This window comes from Antedon mediterranea, chromosome 8 (genome assembly GCF_964355755.1).
Source record: "Antedon mediterranea chromosome 8, ecAntMedi1.1, whole genome shotgun sequence".
NCBI classification, from domain to species: Eukaryota; Metazoa; Echinodermata; class Crinoidea; order Comatulida; family Antedonidae; genus Antedon; species Antedon mediterranea.
This window is the reverse complement of record NC_092677.1, coordinates 27738310-27759629: the sequence shown is the minus strand read 5'-3', so window position 1 is coordinate 27759629 and position 21320 is coordinate 27738310. Positions and strand designations below refer to the sequence as shown.

Genomic DNA, 21320 nt, shown 5'->3' with positions numbered 1-21320 from the left:
TTTTGTATATAGATGATATCGACAGCCTCATAAGAAAATTGTCTAAGTCATAATTTTTGTTTTGTTTTTCTGCCTAACCATAGAGATCTCTATGGCCTAACTCACTGCTTATATCAATATACTATATTTTTTGCGTTTCTGCCTAAGTCAGCTGTGTGACTTAGGCAATTAAAAAGAGCTGATTTATGATCTGCCTAACTCACTGCTTATATCAATATACTATATTTTTTGTGTTTCTGCCTAAGTCAGCTGTGTGACTTAGGCAATTAAGGAGAGCTGACTTATGATCTGCCTAACTCACTGCTTATATCAATATACTATATTTGTTGTGTTTCTGCCTAAGTCAGCTGTGTGACTTAGGCAATTAAGAAGAGTTGACTTTTGATCTGCCTAACTCACTGCTTATATCATTATATTATATTTTTTGTGTTTCTGCCTAAGTCAGCTGTGTGACTTAGGCAATTAAGGAGAGCTGACTTATGATCTGCCTAACTCTTTGCTTATATCATTATACTGCCCTCTGTACATTATCTGAGTGCTTTTATATACATTTGCACATGCTCAGATGGGGTTTTTTTGTGTGTTTCTGCCTAAGTCAGCTGTGTGACTTTGGCAATTAAGGAGAGGAGACTCATGATCTTTTTAATAAAATGAGAAATACATTTTTATATTATATTTTTTAACCCATTTGTTACAAATTCTTTCTCTTTTATTGCTACTTTCCTTTTCTAAAATCATCAGTGTTAATTTTAATCTGAACAGCTGATGATATTACATTTTGTTACATAAAGGTAGCATTTTTTGTATATAGATGATATCGACAGCCTCATAAGAAAATTGTCTAAGTCATAATTTTTGTTTTGTTTTTCTGCCTAACCATAGAGATCTCTATGGCCTAACTCACTGCTTATATCAATATACTATATTTTTTGCGTTTCTGCCTAAGTCAGCTGTGTGACTTAGGCAATTAAGAAGAGCTGATTTATGATCTGCCTAACTCACTGCTTATATCAATATACTATATTTTTTGTGTTTCTGCCTAAGTCAGCTGTGTGACTTAGGCAATTAAGGAGAGCTGACTTATGATCTGCCTAACTCACTGCTTATATCAATATACTATATTTGTTGTGTTTCTGCCTAAGTCAGCTGTGTGACTTAGGCAATTAAGAAGAGTTGACTTTGATCTGCCTAACTCACTGCTTATATCATTATACTATATTTTTTTGTGTTTCTGCCTAAGTCAGCTGTGTGACTTAGGCAATTAAGGAGAGCTGACTTATGATCTGCCTAACTCACTGCTTATATCATTATACTGCCCTCTGTACATTATCTGAGTGCTTTTATATACATTTGCACATGCTCAGATCGGTTTTTTTTTTGTGTTTCTGCCTAAGTCAGCTGTGTGACTTTGGCAATTAAGGAGAGGAGACTCATGATCTTTTTAATATATTAAGGAGAGCTGACTTATGATCTGCCTAACTCACTGCTTATATCAATATACTATATTTGTTGTGTTTCTGCCTAAGTCAGCTGTGTGACTTAGGCAATTAAGAAGAGTTGACTTTGATCTGCCTAACTCACTGCTTATATCATTATACTATATTTTTTGTGTTTCTGCCTAAGTCAGCTGTGTGACTTAGGCAATTAAGGAGAGCTGACTTATGATCTGCCTAACTCACTGCTTATATCATTATACTGCCCTCTGTACATTATCTGAGTGCTTTTATATACATTTGCACATGCTCAGATCGGTTTTTTTTTTGTGTTTCTGCCTAAGTCAGCTGTGTGACTTTGGCAATTAAGGAGAGGAGACTCATGATCTTTTTAATAAAATGAGAAATACATTTTTATAGTATATTTTTTAACCCATTTGTTACAAATTCTTTCTCTTTTATTGCTACTTTCCTTTTCTAAAATCATCAGTGTCAATTTTAATCTGAAGAGCTGATGATATTACATTTTGTTACATAAAGGTAGCATTTTTTGTATATAGATGATATCGACAGCCTCATAAGAAATTTGTCTAAGTCATAATTTTTGTTTTGTTTTTCTGCCTAACCATAGAGATCTCTATGGCCTAACTCACTGCTTATATCAATATACTATATTTTTTGCGTTTCTGCCTAAGTCAGCTATGTGACTTAGGCAATTAAGAAGAGCTGATTTATGATCTGCCTAACTCACTGCTTATATCAATATACTATATTTTTTGTGTTTCTGCCTAAGTCAGCTGTGTGACTTAGGCAATTAAGGAGAGCTGACTTATGATCTGCCTAACTCACTGCTTATATCAATATACTATATTTTTTGTGTTTCTGCCTAAGTCAGCTGTGTGACTTAGGCAATTAAGGAGAGCTGACTTATGATCTGCATAACTCACTGCTTATATCAATATACTATATTTTTTTAGATTCTGCCTAAGTCAGCTGTGGGACTTAGGCAATAAGCAGAGGAGACTCATGATTTTTTAAATAAAATAAGAAATACATTTTTATAGTATATTTTTTAACCCATTTGTTACAAATTCTCTCTCTTTTATTGCTACTTTCCTTTTCTAAAATCATCAGTGTTAATATTTAATCTGAAGAGCTGATGCTATCAAATTTTGTTACTTAAAGGTAGCATTTTTTGTATATAGATGATATCGACAGCCTCATAACAAAAGTGTCTAAGTCATAATTTGTTTTTCTCCCTAACTCACTGCTTATATCAATATACTATATTTTTTGTGTTTCTGCCTAAGTCAGCTGTGTGACTTAGGCAATTAAGGAGAGCTGACTTATGATCTGCCTAACTCACTGCTTATATCAATATACTATATTTTTGTGTTTCTGCCTAAGTCAGCTATGTGACTTAGGCAATTAGGCTAAGGAGAGCTGACTTATGATCTGCATAACTCACTGCTTATATCATTATACTGCCCTCTGTGCATTATCTGAGTGCTTTTATATACATTTGCACATGCTCAGATCGTTTTTTTGTGTTTCTGCCTAAGTCAGCTGTGTGACTTAGGCAATTAAGGAGAGGAGACTCATGATTTTTTGAATAAAATGAGAAATACAGTTTTATAGTATATTTTTTAACCCATTTGTTACAAATTCTTTCTCTTTTATTGCTACTTTCTTTTTCTAAAACCATCAGTGTTAATTTTAATCTGAAGAGCTGATGCTATTACATTTTGTTACTTAAAGGTAGCATTTTTTGTATATAGATGATATCGACAGCCTCATAACAAAATTGTCTAAGTCATAATTTTTGTTTTGTTTTTCTGCCTAACAATAGAGATCTCTATGGCCTAACTCACTGTTTATATCAATATACTATATTTTTTGTGTTTCGGCCTAAGTCAGCTGTGTGACTTAGGCAATTATGGAGAGCTGACTTATGATCTGCCTAACTCACTGCTTATATCAATATACTATATTTGTTTGTGTTTCTGCCTAAGTCAGCTGTGTGACTTAGGCAATTAAGGAGAGTTGACTTATGATCTGCCTAACTCACTGCTTATATCAATATACTATATTTTTTTGTGTTTCTGCCTAAGTCAGCTGTGTGACTTAGGCAATTAAGGAGAGCTGACTTATGATCTGCATAACTCACTGCTTATATCATTATACTGCCCTCTGTGCATTATCTGAGTGCTTTTATATACATTTGCACATGCTCAGATCGTTTTATTGTGTTTCTGCCTAAGTCAGCTGTGTGACTTAGGCAATTAAGGAGAGCTGACTTATGATCTGCCTAACTCACTGCTTATATCATTATACTGCCCTCTGTACATTATCTGAGTGCTTTTATATACATTTGCACATGCTCAGATCGTTTTTTTTTTGTGTTTCTGCCTAAGTCAGCTGTGTGACTTTGGCAATTAAGGAGAGGAGACTCATGATCTTTTTAATAAAATGAGAAATACATTTTTATAGTATATTTTTTAACCAATTTGTTACAAATTCTTTCTCTTTTATTGCTACTTTCCTTTTCTAAAATCATCAGTGTTAATTTTAATCTGAAGAGCTGATGCTATTACATTTTGTTACATAAAGGTAGCATTTTTTGTATATAGATGATATCGACAGCCTCATAAGAAAATTGTCTAAGTCATAATTTTTGTTTTGTTTTTCTGCCTAACCATAGAGATCTCTATGGCCTAACTCACTGCTTATATCAATATACTATATTTTTTGCGTTTCTGCCTAAGTCAGCTGTGTGACTTAGGCAATTAAAAAGAGCTGATTTATGATCTGCCTAACTCACTGCTTATATCAATATACTATATTTTTTGTGTTTCTGCCTAAGTCAGCTGTGTGACTTAGGCAATTAAGGAGAGCTGACTTATGATCTGCCTAACTCACTGCTTATATCATTATATTATATTTTTTGTGTTTCTGCCTAAGTCAGCTGTGTGACTTAGGCAATTAAGGAGAGCTGACTTATGATCTGCCTAACTCACTGCTTATATCAATATACTATATTTTTTGAATTTCTGCCTAAGTCAGCTGTGTGACTTAGGCAATTAAGGAGAGCTGACTTATGATCTGCCTAACTCACTGCTTATATCAATATACTATATTTTTTGAATTTCTGCCTAACTCACTGCTTATATCATTATACTGCCCTCTGTACATTATATGAGTGCTTTTATATACATTTGCACATGCTCAGATCGTTTTCTGTGTTTTCTGCCTAAGTCAGCTTAATTTAATAAAATGAGAAATACAGTTTTATAGTATATTTTTTAACCCATTTGTTACAAATTCTTTCTCTTTCATTGCTACTTTCCTTTTCTAAAACCATCAGTGTTAATTTTAATCTGAAGAGCTGATGCTATTAAATATTGTTACTTAAAGGTAGCATTTTTTGTATATAGATGATATCGACAGCCTCATAACAACATTTTCTAAGTCATAATTTTTGTTTTGTTTTTCTGCCTAACCATAGAGATCTCTATTGCCTAACTCACTGCTTATATCAATATACTATATTTTTTGTGTTTCTGCCTAAGTCAGCTGTGTGACTTAGGCAATTATGGAGAGCTGACTTATGATCTGCCTAACTCACTGCTTATATCAATATGCTATATTTTTTGTGTTTCTGCCTAAGTCAGCTGTGTGACTTAGGCAATTAAGGAGAGCTGACTTATGATCTGCCTAACTCACTGCTTATATCAATAGACTATATTTTTTGTGTTTCTGCCTAAGTCAGCTGTGTGACTTAGGCAATTAAGGAGAGCTGACTTATGATCTGCATAACTCACTGCTTATATCAATATACTATATTTTTTTAGATTCTGCCTAAGTCAGCTGTGTGACTTAGGCAATTAAGCAGAGGAGACTCATGATTTTTTAAATAAAATAAGAAATACATTTTTATAGTATATTTTTTAACCCATTTGTTACAAATTCTCTCTCTTTTATTGCTACTTTCCTTTTCTACAATCATCAGTGTTAATTTTAATCTGAAGAGCTGATGCTATCAAATTTTGTTACTTAAAGGTAGCATTTTTTGTATATAGATGATATCGACAGCCTCATAACAAAAGTGTCTAAGTCATAATTTTTTTTTCTCCCTAACTCACTGCTTATATCAATATACTATATTTTTTGTGTTTCGGCCTAAGTCAGCTGTGTGACTTAGGCAATTATGGAGAGCTGACTTATGATCTGCCTAACTCACTGCTTATATCAATATACTATATTTTTTGTGTTTCTGCCTAAGTCAGCTGTGTGACTTAGGCAATTAAGGAGAGCTGACTTATGATCTGCCTAACTCACTGCTTATATCAATATACTATATTTTTGTGTTTCTGCCTAAGTCAGCTGTGTGACTTAGGCAATTAGGCTAAGGAGAGCTGACTTATGATCTGCATAACTCACTGCTTATATCATTATACTATATTTTTTGTGTTTCGGCCTAAGTCAGCTGTGTGACTTAGGCAATTATGGAGAGCTGACTTATGATCTGCCTAACTCACTGCTTATATCAATATACTATATTTTTTGTGTTTCTGCCTAAGTCAGCTGTGTGACTTAGGCAATTATGGAGAGCTGACTTATGATCTGCCTAACTCACTGCTTATATCAATATACTATATTTTTTGTGTTTCTGCCTAAGTCAGCTGTGTGACTTAGGCAATTAAGGAGAGCTGACTTATTATCTGCCTAACTCACTGCTTATATCAATATACTATATTTTTTTGTGTTTCTGCCTAAGTCAGCTGTGTGACTTAGGCAATTAAGGAGAGCTGACTTATGATCTGCCTAACTCACTGCTTATATCATTATACTGCCCTCTGTACATTATCTGAGTGCTTTTATATACATTTGCACATGCTCAGATGGGGTCTTTTTTGTGTGTTTCTGCCTAAGTCAGCTGTGTGACTTTGGCAATTAAGGAGAGGAGACTCATGATCTTTTTAATAAAATGAGAAATACATTTTTATATTATATTTTTTAACCCATTTGTTACAAATTCTTTCTCTTTTATTGCTACTTTCCTTTTCTAAAATCATCAGTGTTAATTTTAATCTGAAGAGCTGATGATATTACATTTTGTTACATAAAGGTAGCATTTTTTGTATATAGATGATATCGACAGCCTCATAAGAAAATTGTCTAAGTCATAATTTTTGTTTTGTTTTTCTGCCTAACCATAGAGATCTCTATGGCCTAACTCACTGCTTATATCAATATACTATATTTTTTGCGTTTCTGCCTAAGTCAGCTGTGTGACTTAGGCAATTAAGAAGAGCTGATTTATGATCTGCCTAACTCACTGCTTATATCAATATACTATATTTTTTTGTGTTTCTGCCTAAGTCAGCTGTGTGACTTAGGCAATTAAGAAGAGTTGACTTTTGATCTGCCTAACTCACTGCTTATATCATTATACTATATTTTTTGTGTTTCTGCCTAAGTCGGCTGTGTGACTTAGGCAATTAAGGAGAGCTGACTTATGATCTGCCTAACTCACTGCTTATATCATTCTACTGCCCTCTGTGCATTATCTGAGTGCTTTTATATACATTTGCACATGCTCAGATCGTTTTTTTGTGTTTCTGCCTAAGTCAGCTGTGTGACTTAGGCAATTAAGGAGAGCTGACTTATGATCTGCCTAACTCACTGCTTATATCATTATACTGCCCTCTGTACATTATCTGAGTGCTTTTATATACATTTGCACATGCTCAGATCGTTTTTTTTTTTTGTGTGTTTCTGCCTAAGTCAGCTGTGTGACTTTGGCAATTAAGGAGAGGAGACTCATGATCTTTTTAATAAAATGAGAAATACATTTTTATAGTATATTTTTTAACCAATTTGGCAATTAAGGAGAGCTGACTTATGATTTGCCTAACTCACTGCTTATATCATTATACTGCCCTCTGTACATTATATGAGTGCTTTTATATACATTTTCACATGCTCAGATCGTTTTCTGTGTTTTCTGCCTAAGTCAGCTGTGTGACTTAGGCAATTAAGGAGAGGAGACTCATGATTTTTTTAATAAAATGAGAAATACAGTTTTATAGTATATTTTTTAACCCATTTGTTACAAATTCTTTCTCTTTTATTGCTACTTTCCTTTTCTAAAACCATCAGTGTTAATTTTAATCTGAAGAGCTGATGCTATTAAATTTTGTTACTTAAAGGTAGCATTTTTTGTATATAGATGATATCGACAGCCTCATAACAACATTTTCTAAGTCATAATTTTTGTTTTGTTTTTCTGCCTAACCATAGAGATCTCTATTGCCTAACTCACTGCTTATATCAATATACTATATTTTTTGTGTTTCTGCCTAAGTCAGCTGTGTGACTTAGGCAATTATGGAGAGCTGACTTATGATCTGCCTAACTCACTGCTTATATCAATATGCTATATTTTTTGTGTTTCTGCCTAAGTCAGCTGTGTGACTTAGGCAATTAAGGAGAGCTGACTTATGATCTGCCTAACTCACTGCTTATATCAATAGACTATATTTTTTGTGTTTCTGTGCCTAAGTCAGCTGTGTGACTTAGGCAATTAAGGAGAGCTGACTTATGATCTTCATAACTCACTGCTTATATCAATATACTATATTTTTTTAGATTCTGCCTAAGTCAGCTGTGTGACTTAGGCAATTAAGCAGAGGAGACTCATGATTTTTTAAATAAAATATGAAATACATTTTTATAGTATATTTTTTAACCCATTTGTTACAAATTCTCTCTCTTTTATTGCTACTTTCCTTTTCTAAAATCATCAGTGTTAATTTTAATCTGAAGAGCTGATGCTATCAAATTTTGTTACTTAAAGGTAGCATTTTTTGTATATAGATGATATCGACAGCCTCATAACAAAAGTGTCTAAGTCATAATTTTTTTTTCTCCCTAACCCACTGCTTATATCAATATACTATATTTTTTGTGTTTCGGCCTAAGTCAGCTGTGTGACTTAGGCAATTATGGAGAGCTGATTTATGATCTGCCTAACTCACTGCTTATATCAATATACTATATTTTTTGTGTTTCTGCCTAAGTCAGCTGTGTGACTTAGGCAATTAAGGAGAGCTGACTTATGATCTGCCTAACTCACTGCTTATATCAATATACTATATTTTTGTGTTTCTGCCTAAGTCAGCTGTGTGACTTAGGCAATTAGGCTAAGGAGAGCTGACTTATGATCTGCATAACTCACTGCTTATATCATTATACTGCCCTCTCTGCATTATCTGAGTGCTTTTATATACATTTGCACATGCTCAGATCGTTTTTTTGTGTTTCTGCCTAAGTCAGCTGTGTGACTTAGGCAATTAAGGAGAGGAGACTCATGATTTTTTAAATAAAATGAGAAATACAGTTTGATAGTATATTTTTTAACCCATTTTTTACAAATTCTTTCTCTTTTATTGCTACTTTCTTTTTCTAAAACCATCAGTGATAATTTTAATCGATAAAACTGGTTACTATAGCACAATTGGCATGCGCAGAACCCATTATTCGACTCTGCGCATGTTTATTATGCTATAGTAACCATTTATGTCAACAAATATAAAAGTCAAAAATTGGCGATTTTTCGAAAATTTCCGTGTACTATAGTACAGGGATTTTTTCCAATAATGGCCTATTTTCGACCTTTTTATTTTTCGATAAAACTGGTTACTATAGCACAATTGGCATGCGCAGAACCCATTATTCGGTTCTGCGCATGTTTATTATGCTATAGTAACCATTTATGTCAAAAATGGTTACTATAGCATAATTGACATGCCCAGAACCCATTATTCGACTCTGCGTATGTTTATTATGCTGTAGTAACCATTTATGTCAACAAATAAAAAAGTCGAAAATTGGCGATTTTTCGAAAAATTCCCTGTATTATAGTACAGGGATTTTTCCAGAAAAGGACCAATTTTCGACCCTTTTATTTTTCGATAAAACAGGTTACTATAGCACAATCGGCATGCGCAGAACCCATTATTCGACTCAGCGCATGTTTATTATGCTATAGTAACCATTTATGTCAACAAATAAAAAAGTCGAAAATTGGTGATTTTTCGAAAAATTCCCTGTACTATAGTACAGGGATTTTTCCAGAAAAGGACAAATTTTCGACCCTTTTATTTTCGATAAAACTGGTTACTATAGCACAATCGGCATGCGCAGAACCCATTATTTGACTCTGCGCATGTTTATTATGCTATAGTAACCATTTATGTCAACAAATAAAAAAGTCGAAAATTGGCGATTTTTCGAAAAATTCCCTGTACTATAGTACAGGGATTTTTCCAGAAAAGGACCAATTTTCGACCCTTTTATTTTTCGATAAAACTGGTTACTATAGCACAATCGGCATGCGCAGAACCCATTATTCGACTCAGCGCATGTTTATTATGCTATAGTAACCATTTATGTCAACAAATAAAAAAGTCGAAAATTGGCGATTTTTCGAAAAATTCCCTTTACTTACAGGGATTTTTCCAGAAAAGGACCAATTTTCGACCCTTTTATTTTTCGATAAAACTGGTTACTATAGCACAATCGGCATGCGCAGAACCCATTATTTGACTCTGCGCATGTTTATTATGCTATAGTAACCATTTATGTCAACAAATAAAAAAGTCGAAAATTGGCGATTTTTCGAAAAATTCCCTGTACTATAGTACAGGGATTTTTCCAGAAAAGGACCAATTTTCGACCCTTTTATTTTTCGATGAAACTGGTTACTATAGCACAATTGGCATGCGCAGAACACATTATTCGACTCTGCGCATGTTTATTATGCTATAGTAACCATTTATGTCAACAAATAGAAAAGTCGAAAATTGGCGATTTTTCGAAAATTTCCCTGTACTATTGTACAGGGATTTTTTCAAAAAAGGACCAATTTTCGACCTGTTTATTTTTCGATTTTTTTATTTAAAAAATTTTGTTTAAGAGAGAGAAAAGAGAGAGTGAAAGTGATAAGGTTACACTTCAGAGTCAATGGTTTTGGCTAACTCAAGTTTGCTTATATGTATAATAATGGTTTTTTTTCTTTTATATCTATATATAAATTTACGTAAGGGCAAAATTCGGTAAATCGCGCCTTACTTCTAGAATTTTTACTCGATGGTATATAAAGTTGGTTCGTACTTTCGGTACTGATTTTAACCACCTGATGTAACCCTGTTTACTAATTAAATTAAGTTAGATAATTAGTTATTGACGATTAAAACGAATTTAGGTTCAACGATTTGCCCCAAATAGGGGTGTTTTCCGATCGTGGTATACACTGTCTAATGGATGTCCATCTTGAAAAATACCCGCCACAAAAATGCGAGGAGGCTTCGCATTTTCCTATCTCCTCCTGCGATAATTGTTTTTAATAGCTGAAAACTGGTTGAACAGTTCGAGTACAGCATCATAATGTTGAAGACAGGCCGATTTTCTTTAAAAAATACTATTTTGATACATTTAATATACGTTTTTACAAATGTATTGATTTGTGATGAATGGAACATTCCAAATTATTTGGTTTAACCATACAGGTATAGATTTAGATTTATGGGCCCCCTTGGAGAATAAACATAAATAGTATTGCAATGCTGTACAAGACTGTTAAGGTATTAACCACTTTTGATCGCAATTTGAATCGCAAATTTCTTACTGTGAGTGTTGGTACTGTTAGATGTAATATAAAAATATATACAAATAAACTTTATTACTGTGAGTGTGGGTAGGCCCTACTGTTAGATTATAAACATATAATATACAAATAAACATTCCAAATTATTTGGTTTAACCATAGAGGTATAGATTTAGATTTATGGGCCCCTTGGAGAATAAACATAAATAGTATTGCAATGCTGTACAAGACTGTTAAGGTATTAACCACTTTTGATCGCAATTTGAATCGCAAATTTCTTACTGTGAGTGTTGGTACTGTTAGATGTAATATAAAAATATATACAAATAAACTTTATTACTGTGAGTGTGGGTAGGCCCTACTGTTAGATTATAAACATATAATATACAAATAAACATTCCAAATTATTTGGTTTAACCATAGAGGTATAGATTTAGATTTATGGGCCCCTTGGAGAATAAACATAAATAGTATTGCAATGCTGTACAATACTGTTAAGGTATTAACCACTTTTGATCGCAATTTGAATCGCAAATTTCTTACTGTGAGTGTTGGTACTGTTAGATGTAATATAAAAATATATACAAATAAACTTTATTACTGTGAGTGTGGGTAGGCCCTACTGTTAGATTATAAACATATAATATACAAATAAATAAACGTTATTACTGACAGTTGCTTCTCAACGTTTGTATTAATTAATAATTTAAAAATATATAAACGTCGTAGTGGTGTATCGTTACATGTACTTTACTATTTCAATCGACTATGACAGTGAGAGTTTTAACAAAGTACCGTATTAAATCGTAAATGTTTTACTGTATTTAGTGGTATATTATTTATAGGCCTATAAAACATTAAAAACAATATTTCGTTACTGAGTGGATAAGAATATATTTTAAAATGTTTCCTCTTTGTACCTATCTTCTTCCCTCATCCCTCAACCCTTAATGTTACATACAAAACACAAATTGGGTTTGTTTAAATGAGTCCAAATAAAAAAATTTGACTCATTTTGTTTCTCTCTCGGAAGTAATTCCCAGGGTGCTAATTTTGGTTGACTACATAAATCATTGTGTATATTTATTCGTTTCTGTAAACGACAATGTATTATAGTCCTTCGGTACGTACATTTGAAATCTCCATTTTTTTCTCGCTGGAAATACTGTGTATTCGAGAACCATCTGTGGGCACGACCTAGATGGTACGCGAGCGAAGCGAGCGTGCCATCTAGTAACTTTAATTTTGCATGCCACTATTATAACCATTTTTATATTTTAAATAGATTAGAGAAAAAAAAGTGGGGAAACAGAGGGATGTAATATAATGATATACATTTATAATTAAGAAATCAACCTTTGTATTTAATTAGAATTCAACTAAGTTCACGAACTTGGCCTAGAAAGACCAGTGGAAAAATTATCTAGATGTTTTAATGTCCATTTAGTTCATAATTAAATCCCAAAAGTAAACAGTTTATTTGGCCTCCCTAACCATTCCCATCGTAAAACAATTAGATATTGACAGTTTTAAGCAGAGATTCGACAGGGCCAATTCATCATTGTAACCTCCCCAGATAAGATCAATCATTTCCACTTAAACACCCCTGGATCAACTTATGACCAATCATTAGCTTCTGAGATGACGTAATGACATATGCTAATGAACCAAAACCGATATACCCCAAGTTTCAGAAGAGCCCAGACACACCTCACAGCCACTTCTTCAGAAGAACATCTACACTCACACCTCACCGACAGCATCACTGTATCCTCTGTTCCTGTTTCTATATTGTATTGAGTATATAACGTATTATTGAATAAACAATATATGTGTTACTAAAGTCAAGCGAGTAGAGTCTTCATTACAATTCAGAAACCTCATAACACTATATTACATTACGCACGTAATTGTAATGCCATATGGTGATTTATGCCCTGAAAATTATGAGTACCAAATTTTATTTAATTGCGATTCATGCTTGTGAAGATATGATTTCGTTGCGCACCGTGAAAACATAATCACATCGATTCCTGGCCATAAGGAATATACTGTGAAAAATTGACTTTGCTAGATGAAACTGATATCAAGACAAGACCATATACAAGTTAGTGTTTACCGACCGACCGACCGACCGACCAACCGACATAGTGAGCTGTAGAGTCGCGTTGCACTCAACTAAAGATGGCCAGTTTTCGACCATTTTATTTTTCGATAAAAATTGTTACTATAGCACATTTTTATTATGCATGTTTATATTCAATTTCGACTTTTTTATTTTTTGACATAAATGGTTATTATAGGTCTATAACATGATAATATATGCGCATATATAGCAATATTATTGCATAATAATAGCATTTTAAAAAGTGCGTATTTTGGCCATTTTTCGAAAAAATCCCTAATAATAGTATGGGGTTTTTTTTTTTTCAAATGGCCGATATTCGACCATTTTATCTTTTGACTTAAATCATCACTATAGGTCTATAAAGCAATATATGTGCACATATAGCAATAATATCGCATAAAAATAGTATTTTAAAAAGTGCGTAATTTGGCCATTTTTCAAACAAAATCCCTGAACAGGAATTTTTTAACAGACCACATTACGTGATAACTCATTTCATTTATTATAGTGATACTGGAGTGAAAGAGTAGTAAAAGAGTCGCCATTGATAAAAATGGACTTCAAATTCAATTCAATTGCTATATATGTGCATATATTTTATGCAAACATAGAAGCTAGTTATGTTTTAAATAAGTGTCAAAGTGAATACTGGTCTTAGCATATTAAGCCTTGAGAGACTGAGGGGCCATACTGCATTCAGCATTAGATATAGTATAAGTGTCAAAGTGAATACTGGTCTTAGCATATTAAGCCTTGAGAGACTGAGGGGCCATACTGCATTCAGCATTAGATATAGTATAAGTGTCAAAGTGAATACTGGTCTTAGCATATTAAGCCTTGAGAGACTGAGGGGCCATACTGCATTCAGCATTAGATATAGTAGTCTATTTTTCAAGAAGGTATTGTTGATATAGGTATTTTTGTTTGTTATCGCTGTAATTTGCCACAAAGTTCACATCCAATACTTCCTGAAACCCTTCGCAGACCGTTGGATAAACAAACTTATTCTTGTAGGAGTGAAATATCATATCCGTCAATGGTGCATGCTGGGATGACGTCTGTGTTAGTTGCCGAAACTATAACAACAAAGTAACTTGTTAATAACAAATTCTTAATAAAAACAATAAGGAAACGGCATATAAGGGCTGAAGGAGATATGTAATATTAGAGCGCAGTTACATTAACTTAGGAAGAGAAGTCAATAAATCATACTACATTATTATTTACAAAAAAATACAACAAATAATGTAAATATTGGTTGGGGTTTTTTAAATTTATTTTCATTTCATACACATCCAACAGCGAGCAACTTGGATACTATATTGTAATTTATCATGCTTATATAAATTCTCATTGAAGCGTGGTTCCCACTAGCGACGCAACACAAGGACGTAACGCAACGCAAGTGAATTGACTAATCACAAGCGATGGCTTATTCGCTTGTGATTGCTAACTGTCTATAACTTCGCTTGTCATTGGTTAAAACGCTTGCGTTGCGTTTACATCCTTGCATTACGTTCTAGTGGGAACCAAGCTTTAGGGAGTGGAGTTGAAAGAGTCATGAGTTGTAAAACCTGACACTAGGTCATGATTGAACCCTGGACCTTGAGATTGGAAGGAATGGAAGGATCCACTACAGTATATGTACCTTATTACTAAAATATGTGCCTTATGGTAGAAAATCCTGGTACAGATTGACGATGAACCCGATTTGAACCAAAGTCTATGAGATTATAAAGCCATCAACTCATAAATTAATAAATTTACTTACTCTTTCATTATGAAAGCAATGTGTAATTGTTGTTGCAAACACAAAACATCTACAAGCAACCGAGGCTGAATTAGCACACGAAATATAACTAAAGAAACAAGAGTATAATAAATTAACAATAAGATCACCATTATTTTGTTATAAGCAATTTCTAGATTTTAATTCTTTTTAAATTTAAATGTACTATTGTCTATTTTATACTATTAGTTCTATTAACAATTTTAAATTATATTTTTTCATATTATACAAATAATAAATGTTTATGAGTAGAACATGCAACTATTTATTACGCTAATTATTATGCAAAGCTCTGTCTACACTATCAAACTTATTTGACAAAATATGTGTGATGTGCCCAAATATGGTAGTGATATGATGTCATTGTGTCATATATATGGGTACATCACATTAAGTTTGATAGTGTAAACAGAAGTTAAGAAGACACTTGTTACCGTTTGCGAGACTCAACATCTGGGTTTGTGTTGTCAATCACCACACTCTTGCCACTCTTCAAGGCTTTGCTACATTCAGCCACACATTTCTGCCAGCTTCCTAACATATCCTTTAAATAAATAAAGTAAAGATTAAATTTCTTTAAAATTGTATATACGTTTTTGTACCCAATACCAGTACCAATACCAATACCCGTACCAATACCAATACCAATACCCGTACCAATACCAATACCAATACCCGTACCAATACCAATACCAATACCCGTACCAATACCAATACCAATACCCGTACCAATACCAATACCAGTTTAGCTTTCTTTTGAGCTGCACAATTATTTGTATTTTGTACTGTGATTTTATATTAATTTATTTATTTTTCTAATATGTGGTATTTTTAATATGCAATAAAGTTAATAATAAGAACTTACTCGATTGACATGAACATAGTTATGTTTGCTAAGATGAGTAGCAACAAATGTACTTTTACCAGCTGTAGACAGAATAAGATACCATAAGTTGATTTTTAATCATTTTCAATAGAAAACTTTTGACCAACGACCTATCTATATCACGTTAATTCATTGAACATGTTGGGACAGGCGTCCTTGCTCCCCACCTTGACACAGATGTGTCATTTTAAGGAGACAACCAATGACACTTCTGTTGACCTGAACTAATTGACCTAGGTCATAGGTTGTTGCAATTGAAAGTTCTATTATACTTATGATTTTATGTGTGATGATATTCTTGTATTTTCATTAAGGTAAAATCAATATTATCACTTACAAGCAGGAGATCCCACAAGAACAATCACCTTTTGTAAAGAAATACAAGAAAAAACATAATCATGAAACACACAGTGTTTATTATTGGTTAAATTTGGTTTGTGTGTGGACATACAGGGACAATGAATGCAAATTGGTAACTAAAAATGTGTGAACAGAAACTAAGAACCATACCTCCATATCCTTTGATACTAACTTTCCATCTGGCTGTTTAAACAGAGGCATTGTAGTGTCAAAAGATTTCTAGAAAATATATAAAAGTTACAATTTTAAACAGAAATACAGCTCCTAAAGCTTTGTTGCCACTTGGACGCAACACAATGACATAAGTACAACGCAAGTTAGTTGACCAATCGCAAGCAACAGTTCAGATGATCCATCTTGTCATGACAGGGAAAAATTTCATTTTAAAATTTTGTTTAGCAATTATTGCTAATCAAACTGATTTTTTAGTCGAGAAACATAGTTTGTTTTGTATTTTTTGCTACACAATGTTAGAAATGTGTAGCAAGAAGGTTGTTTTGTATAGCTTTTTGCTATGCTACACTGGCGAAATTATTCCCTGCATGATTGGTTAATTTACTGGCTCGTCCTTGCTTGCAATGACAATCAGGGATTTACAAGAAATAAGAGATTAGCAAAACATTGTATAACTAACGCTAAGCATTGATGTATAAAATAACTGCACTCCACCAACAGTTATACACACTTACAGGGTCAAAGTCTGGCATGTCAAATCTAGCTTTTGGGTAGCCCAAGAAGTACTCCTCGGGTGTGTGAAATGAAAGACCAATGTTCAAAGCAAATAAGCGATCACTCTTGGAAAAGTCCTTTTTCTTACCAGGACACCATGAAACTGGACGACCAGCTGCATCTAATTAGTAAAACAATTAAAAGATGTTAAAATTATATTGAATAATTAAGTTAAATTAATTGGTCAGATCCTTTCCCCTATTCTGACATGTACTACCTGTACCCAGTACATTAAGAAGAAAAAAATAACAATATGGCAAAACATCTGACCAATTAATAATAATCAATAAAGTTTTTCCATTACCTCCAACATAAAAACTGTCCTGAATATTGATGGGAACACCATCATTGGCCTTCTGTACGAGATGCTCCCACATACCAATAGCAGGCTTACGATACATACCATATCCTGTTGCTATAAAAATCTGAAAAAAGAAACGAGTGTCCCTATCAAATATTAAAGAAGTGAGTTAAACAAGTGAGTGTCCTCTTAAACATGTGAGTGCCCCTCTTAAACAAGTGAGTGCCCCTTTTAAACAAATGAGTGCCCCTCTTAAACATGTGAGTGCCCCTCTTAAACAAGTGAGTGTCCTCTTAAACAAGTGAGTGCCCCTCTTAAACAAGTGAGTGCCCCTTTTAAAACAAGTGAGTGCCCCTCTTAAACAAGTGAGTGCCCCTCTTAAACAAGTGAGTGCCCCTCTTAAACAAGTGAGTGTCCCTCTTAAACAAGTGAGTGCCCTTCTTAAACAAGTGAGTGTCGCCCTTAACTCTCACCTGAATGGGAATACCAATAGTTTCTAAAACTTTTTCAAATTTCTTCTTAGCATCCTCTACTTTAAGTTTTCCTCTGCCAATTCCAAGCTAGTAAAGTTCAAAATACATATATTTATTGATTTTATTTATTAGATACAATGTATTTAAATATTTAAAAAAATGATGAAATAAAAGTGGGATGAACCCACATAAGAAAAACAAAAAAGTTCAAAAGAATGTCAACCAGAATGAGAATTTTGAAAACCTTTTTCAGAGTTGATGGATGTCATTAAGTGTTTGTTTCCAGTCTCTATATAAATTAAATGTCTGACTTTGTAACTGGGTAATTATATCACTTACCTGATTGGTGAAAAACACAATCTAAAAAGACAGAAAATGATCTTAAAAGAGTAACATTTTATATTACATTACATAGTATAACATCAATTTGCCAACTAACTTGTGAATCGTGTAAGTATATTGGCATAAGAGATTAAAACTAACATTATTCAGTAGATAGCATACAATGTATGTAAAGCTACTGGATTAAAGGGTTCATAACTTGATTAGCAGGCATCTCACCTTAAAACCATCTTTATGAAGTGACTGTATCTTTTTTTGAATATTTTGAAAGTTGATTCTAAGTTTAAAAAAAAAAACAATATTTAATTTGATTTATATGACAAGTTATGTGATACAATGATTATCTTTGTTTGTTTTTTGTTGTTGATGGATCCGCTTGAAATACTTGGTGGGATTGGTGAACACAGCTCCAAAAGACTTACCGCCAATCATCAATGTTTTGTGGAAAGACTTTGCCAGACTTAGTGGTAATGATTGTGCCATCAATATCAAAACCAGCAATCTATACATTTTTTTGGAGAAAAAAAAGAATTCAATTAAGTAATTGTTATTTTCATATATTGTCTAATAGTGTCATGGAATAGCATATTAGAAAAACATACCAAAATCAAAATGAGTTATTTAAGATGAGAGAGCAGGTGACATACCTTGCTACTAGCACATACGCCTTTACTTGTGTGGACAATCAATTTCTTCAACTCCTCCCACTTGGCTTTTTGGCATGGTTTAATGTTGGCATCAGTTGTAATGGATTCATTTTCATATTTGTTTCCATCATTTGAGGATGGCAAGTCTTTATTTATATTAGTTTTACTTTTTGCTGCTTGGTCCTGCAACCATTTTAATTTGTCACTAACAGATTCTGGATTACTTTCAACTGAATCCTCATTTTTTGTTGGTTTGTTTTTGCAAACTCGTTTCAAGTTTGGTTCTCCCTCCGTTTCTTGGATCTTTCTCTTGTTTGTTGAGTGTGCAGATGAGTCTGTTTCAACATCTGTAGATGTCTTTTTACTGGATATCTCAAACACAATACGATATGAGTACAAGTCAGGTAGTAATTGAATCTCAGTACTATCATTTAAAATGACAGTGTTCCCTGCTTTAACTTCTTTATCTTCCACACACGAAGCATTTCCACCTATCTGAAATGGTACAGAGTTACTCGTGAATAAATGCATTTTGTAGGATGGTACAGAGTTACTGTACGAATAATCACAATTGTTGGTACTGTATTTCATTTCACACATTAAAAAGTACATTTATTAAAGGGCAGTTTTTAATATTTTTTTTTTCATTGAATTTAAGTACATTGAAAGAGTTACCTGTCTCAGTTCAACTGTTTGGTTGCTGCAATTGGCTGTAAGTTCAACTATAAAAGACAACATTATTCAGTTAGAATGATTAGTTCTTTGCTTTTTAAATCCTGTATTACTTTTGTTATTTTTATATCTTGCACATAATTAGGTTTAAGTTTCCTTGTCAAGTATTATACTTTTGTTAATGTTTTGTTAATTTTTTATATCTTGTACATAATTTCCTTTTCATAAATAGACCTATTTTTTTCTTCTAACTTTTATTTTACTTACTCTGGACGCACCTTCATTCAAGAAGTGTGCCACTATTTCAAAAGTGTTGCTTCCAAATAAATTATTATTATTATATAAGAATTACATATATGCATTTTTTATGAAGAGAATGATGGTATTGTTTTTATGCAGAGAATGATGGTATTGTTTTTATCAAAACTTGGGTCAATACTTACTTACATTGTTGTCTTGATAAACGTTTGTCCTTAATTTTTGTATGTGGACCTCGACCAATCATAACAGCTTTGAGATGAGGTAGCCGAATTCGTTCATGACTTCCATTGACACATTCAAAGAAAGCTATGTGGCTCATTGTTCTGTAAAAAAATTAATTTATATTGAAATACATTATTTTACAATCCTTCTTGGCATTTTTTTTATTCTGTAATTGTTGTGATACCGTAGGTCGGACAACTCGGGCCCCAAATAAAGCGTGGTTCCCACTAGCGAGCGAGCAAGTGAATTGACCAAACACAAGCGATGATGGTTTATACGCTTGTTATTGCTAACTGTCTATAACTTCGCTTGTCATTGGTTAAAACGCTTGCGTTGCGTTTACGTCCTTGCGTTACATTCTAGTGGGAACCAAGCAAGGGCTAGTATCTAGCTTGCCCAAGGCCTCTAGCTAAAGAGTGACAGGTAGGCCTACGCTGGCTAGCTAGAGTACTACTATAATAGTAGAGTAGGCCTACTAGGCCTAGCCAAGGTCTCTCTTCTAGCTACTACTACTAGGGCTAGGCCTAGGCCCAGCTAGTCTAGTTTTAGTACTAGTGTGGACCCTAGATTTAGAAGGCTCTACTCATTTGTTTGACTACTCCTATGCTTCTCTAGGTCTAGTAGTAGATCAACTTAAGTACTTTATCTGCTTATTACAATAATAATGATTACATAACATAGGCCTACCTTCATTTACTAACTAGCAGTACAGTAGTAGACAGGCACACACGTCGTACTCACACTTGTTGTTTTGCAGAGTAGCAGCAGCAGCAAAAGTTAATAATATATGATAGAGGGCGCTATTAGTGTTATAGTGTTATAGTGTTATAGTGTTGCTATATACAATCAATGGAATTAATGTTTTGTAAAGATAGTTTTGTACCGTTCTGAAATTAAATTTTTAAGTAGCATTTTTATTTCGGTGCCAAACATTGGACCAAACAAATATGAACATTCAATTATTGCTTTTAGTTGCATTTGTTATAAAATGATTAGGTTGCATACCCTACTTCACATGACCGTTATAATAATGAATAATTAACAGAGGGCGCTAATGATTGAGGGTGCTAATGATAGAGGGCGCTGTTTTTTAATTAAAGGCAGAGCCATATATATAAAGAGTTACGACATTGGATTATAGTCACGTGATATGCAGATCAAAATGTGTCAAACTTGTCTGCATTAATGCATGTAAAGTATAGGAGCAACAAAATACTTTCAATTTTTTCTTGTATTAAAAAAAATGTAATTGCACATTTTACGATGAAATATCGATGTGCACAGCGTACAGAAGTACTTGCGGCAAAGAATATTGCGCGCGCGTGCGCTAGTACATTATAACGTTCGATTGATTGATTTTGGAACAAAACATCCCATAACTACGTCCTATTAATAACAATTATGTAA

The 21320-nt window shown here is 33.3% G+C and overlaps 1 protein-coding gene across 1 annotated transcript; it reads right to left on the bottom strand.

Moving 5' to 3' along the window:
- Positions 1-13270: 13270 nt before the first annotated feature.
- Positions 13271-20662, bottom strand: LOC140056863 (bifunctional polynucleotide phosphatase/kinase-like). The gene is made up of 16 exons (XM_072102371.1): positions 20601-20662; positions 19878-20014; positions 19434-19480; positions 18759-19253; positions 18534-18613; positions 18331-18388; positions 18109-18129; positions 17770-17856; positions 17300-17420; positions 16956-17116; positions 16417-16485; positions 16244-16271; positions 15886-15947; positions 15455-15564; positions 15003-15090; positions 13271-14307 (listed from the first exon to the last, which is right to left on the bottom strand). The coding sequence occupies exons 2-16, from the start codon at positions 20008-20010 to the stop codon at positions 14116-14118; spliced, it is 1752 nt and encodes a 583-aa protein (XP_071958472.1). The 5' UTR covers positions 20011-20014; positions 20601-20662; the 3' UTR covers positions 13271-14115.
- Between the last annotated feature and the right edge of the window lie 658 nt (positions 20663-21320).

What these genes read in the sequence shown, in the direction of transcription:
- LOC140056863 (XM_072102371.1), bottom strand. Translation starts at nt 20,010, where the DNA reads ATGAGCCACATAGCTTTCTTTGAATGTGTCAATGGAAGTCATGAACGA. An exon ending in ACGTTTATCAAGACAACAAT is followed by an intron (nt 19,481 to 19,877) that starts GTAAGTAAGTAT and finishes TGTCTTTTATAG; the next exon opens with TTGAACTTACAGCCAATTGC. An exon ending in ACATGCCAGACTTTGACCCT is followed by an intron (nt 16,486 to 16,955) that starts GTAAGTGTGTAT and finishes TATATTTTCTAG; the next exon opens with AAATCTTTTGACACTACAAT.